Raw genomic sequence first — 4,457 nt, forward strand, 5'->3', positions numbered from 1 at the left:
TCCATATTTTCAGTTCCAGGCTGAGTCATTTCTACCTTCTCCTCTCTGTCAACGCTCTCTGGTTTCATTTAAAGGGGACCTATTATGCAAAATTCACTTTTTGAAGGTTTTTTTACTCAACTTTGGGTATGTACTTCTTAAAAAAAACAGTCCTAGGACCAAAAAAAAAAATGCACCCAGGGGCATATTTACTTTAAGTAAATGTATTTTTAATGTGTATTAATGACAAGTTTTATACTTCCGTTATTTTGTGATGTCACAAGCCGTACGACAACCTACTGGAACCTGCATTCAGCCCCTTACCTAGCAACCCCAGGGTGACACTCCACCTCCCCAACATAAAAAGCAGTCACCGTGTTGTTGTGCAATGCGTAGCTCAGTTCACAACAAGCCTCCAATTGGGCAATGGGTAGAGTGTTGGACCAGAGAGCGGCACGGACACAATTTAATTATTTATTTATTTTTGTTCGTTATGAACACATTTTCTCATGTACCTCTATTGTTTAGCTTATTAAAGCCTTGTTAAAGCCTATTTGTTTGAGTTTCTGAGGTATTTTGACTGCTGCTGCTTCCTGCTCTGGTAACAGCATGCAGAGTGAGCACAGAGCAGAGGAGGGAGAGAAAAAAAAAAGAAACTGGGACCATGACTCTGCCTCTGGGTCTCATATGGTTGTACAACGGAGCTTCTGCTATTATTAGCCAATGCTAACGTAAACGCTGGCTTTGGAGGGCGGAGTTAATGTCAACATATTTTTGGAGGGCGTTACCAACTGAGCTCATTAACATAAACAGCTCTTCTGAACAGAAGTCAGAGCAGGCAGAACTAGAAAATGGGAAATTTTATTATCTGAGAATTATTTTGTGCATTAAATTGAATGAACATGGTCTGGATAGCCCACAGACATAACATAAACATTTCTAGGACCCATAATTGGTCTCCTTTGAAAAAGCCAATTGTCAGATATTGTCCAAGATTAACCTTCATGGTGGATATAGCTCGCTAGCAGCCTCGCACCGAGGACCTATCCACGTCATAAATTACCCAGAATGCTTTGCATGTAAATAAAATGGCCCCGTTCTTTTAATATATTTTAAACTTTTAGTTTAAAAATTATAAAAACTTTGCAGGTGTTTTGAATTAATTAGCTGATTAGAGTGTGACACAAGGTGTCTTTAATATTGAACCTTTTCACAATATTCTAATTTTTAGAGTTCCTGAATGTGGGGTTTTCATTAGTTGTCAGTTACAATAATCAAAATTAAAAGAAATAAACATTTGAAATATTTCAGTCTGTGTGTAATGAATGGAAATAATACATAGTAATTCCACTTTTTGAATGGAATTACTAAACTTTTTCATAATATTCTAGTTTTAAGGCCAGCACCCACGTTTATATAAACTGGATTAGTATTACCCAGATTCTTAGTAAAACTAACATATGGTCAAAAAGAGTTTAGCTCAAGGCTTAACATTTTTATGTGCAGGTTTTCTTCCTGACTCAAAAATGTACAGAACATCAATGATTGAGACTGGGGATATTGTGTAACCACAGGCTAAGTAAATGTTTGTGCCCAGTGACAGCTATAGGATTAAGTCCGTTTGGTGTTGGTTTACATTCTTCTGTGTTTTTTATCCACAGCAGGGGCCTACTACCCCACACAGCCTCAGTTCACCCCGCCGGTGCAAGCAGCACCCGTCATTATGAACCCAGCGCCTCAACAACAGCAACCGCCACCTCAGCCTTCCCAGCACATTCACACCAAACGGGAACGCAAACAGGTCAGCAGTCTGCAGCACAAAACATGCTCTAGTTTAACTCTGCCACCTGTAGCTGTATTGTGCATATTCTGATAGCCTCATCCAACATCTGACTAACTAGAATTTCAGGTAATTTCCCCATGAGGATTACCTTTAAATAAAGAAAATGTATTTTTACATCTTTGTTTACATTCATTAAAAGTAATAGACTTGAAAGAACAGCCCCCCCCCCAACCCTCCAAGATGAAACATTTTCTTATCAACTCACTTTGAACTAAACTTTTTTATCAGTATAGCTTTGGGGCTTCACTTTAAACTATTTTGTTGGTAGTTCATTTGAACATTTCATGTTTCCTACTCATGAGAAGTTTCCAGGCTCAACGCCTAGTGTGTGATAAGCAGAAGTGGAGTATATAAAATTATATTTACTTGCTGTGCTGTAATGGAGTATGATTTTTGTGTACTTTACATTTTTAAACTACTTATTTAAGTCTGTAATTTTATTTGAGTATTTTCATCAAATATCGTACTCAGTGGAATTAGACATCCCATTACTTTGACTCGTTACTGAGTAAAAATGTGAACCTAAACATGTAAATTAAAATTAGGAGAAAGAAAATATGGACCACAACATCTGCAGTGATTGGCTCAAAGAAATCTTCCTTGGTGACACTGAAAACTGTTGATCTGGTAGTCCATTTACCAGACATCAGGGGCCTCATGCATAAAGGATTGCGCAGCTTTCACACTAAAAGTTGATGTACGGACAATTTCAGAAAAGTGCGCTGCACCAAAAAATTCAGATGTATAAAATCATGCGTACGCATGTTCCTGCACACCTTTCCTTTATACATCCCAATGAATGTGGAACTTAGCGCACGTGAGACACCTCCGCTGACACACCTCCATTTAAATATGTAAAATAGATGTAAATGTGTCCAGCATGTGAGCTTCTCCTCAGATTCCTCTCTGTGGGATCAGAAATGATTTTTAGATGCAGGAAAATTATACATTAAATGGAGAAGGAGTGAGAAAACTAAGTAGTGGGGTGTCGTTGTTTTATGTGGCGCATTCACACGGGATAACCAAAGCCTGAGATTTTCCTGAAATTTACAGACATCTCCCGAATGTGATATTGAAGCTGGTTAGTTGTTGTCTATTTAGATGAACACGGCGTTGAACGGACGTTTAAAAAAATTAAATAAAAATGAAATTAGAAAAAACAATAAACATTACGTTACCCACTTTTTCCTCTCTCCTTTCCTCCTGCGTTACAGCAGGTGCTGTCATCTCCACATACAGACCCCCACCCCACCCCCACGCGTGGGTACGAGTGGTAGCCTACGGATTTTTAGCAAAAAATATAGATTTTTGAGTCTCATTTGACAGGTAAATGTCCAAAGGGGATGACATATATGAACACCTTCCCAGCTGGCGAGGGTGCGCGTGAGAATCTACCCAAAGCGCAGCTGATGCGCTGCGGCCACAACTCAACTCAGCATCAGCCAGAAGGCAACAAACAGAAAAAATAATTATTCTTACCGTACAGTGAGCCACCATTTGCATCAGATTTTGCTCCCTCTCTTCAGACTTTTTAATTTTATTATTATTTTTAAGCCGCACGTAATGTGTCGGGTTTTTCCGGCCCGAGACCCAAAAGGTTTTCAACTATGTGACAAAAATATAAAAACAGTTTACAGACTGGACTGAGGTTCTTTGATCATTTTTAGACTGATCTATTTTCTTGTCTGAGGTTAAATGATTTTCAGTCCCGGGGTTCAGTTTCATGATCGTTCAAGTTTAAACAATAAAAACTCAAACTAAAATAAAAATCTAACAGCGTGTTCAGACGCTCCTTACATCTAGTAAACACAGCAAAGTCATATCTGTTGATCCAGGTCAGATTCATGACTTTGTGAGTTAAAACTGTCGGATGAAAAATTTTGCGTGGCTGCCGCACATTCTCACGGCAGGTGAAAACGCAACGTTGGTTTTTATACATCACAACGTGGGCGTAGAACCTGGCGCACGCAACTTTTTTATGCGTACGTACCGTTTAAACATGAGGCCCCAGGACCTCATGACAGCTGAGTTCTTTTTAATAGAAGTTTAACTTCTGTTCACACCTTTTGTTTTAAAAGCTGTGTTTATGCTGCCTCTTGTCTCTGTGAGCAGGATATAGATCATTATAGTAGCTACAAAATGAATTGTAATCAAAATCCAGAGCTGGGCTGGCAGTTTTGGAGTTTTTCTACCAGCTGCTTTGCAGTTTGTTCAAAATGTTTTGTTCTTGAACAAGTTGAGAATGGTTGGATGGTCTGAGCTGAAATGTCAATACAGTATATTCTTTCAAGTAATTTTAAACAGAATATGTTGACGTGTCCAGGACAGAGCTGCTCTCCTAACTAGCTTGTTGAGTCTCTTTGTCCCGCTCGGTGTTGCTATACCCCTAAAAGACCACAGCGTAATTGTTATAATTGTTATGTATATATACTAACAAATTGCATGGGATGAAGTCCCAACTATGCTGGATCATTTACTAAACTAGGTAGTGGATACTGGTAGGACCTTAAATTATGAAATATTTTGTTGGTTACAGCAGATAAGAGTACAATTCAAAATGAATGAATACAAATGAAAATAATTATATCTTATTGATAAATGCATAAAATCACGTAAATCAGAATCACGTTAAAAA

The 4,457-nt window shown here is 38.4% G+C and overlaps 1 protein-coding gene across 1 annotated transcript in view; it reads left to right on the plus strand.

The window, feature by feature from the left end:
• The window catches only part of eif4g1b (eukaryotic translation initiation factor 4 gamma, 1b), a gene marked incomplete at its 5' end in the record, with an annotated part of 130,333 nt that overhangs the window by 30,776 nt on the left and 95,100 nt on the right, over positions 1 to 4,457 (plus strand). Inside the window, 1 exon segment of the mRNA XM_014026429.1 lies at positions 1,641 to 1,780. Within this exon segment, the coding sequence (XP_013881883.1) occupies positions 1,641 to 1,780 (140 nt within the window).

Source organism: Austrofundulus limnaeus, unplaced genomic scaffold (genome assembly GCF_001266775.1).
Source record: "Austrofundulus limnaeus strain Quisiro unplaced genomic scaffold, Austrofundulus_limnaeus-1.0 Scaffold553, whole genome shotgun sequence".
NCBI lineage: Eukaryota > Metazoa > Chordata > Actinopteri > Cyprinodontiformes > Rivulidae > Austrofundulus > Austrofundulus limnaeus.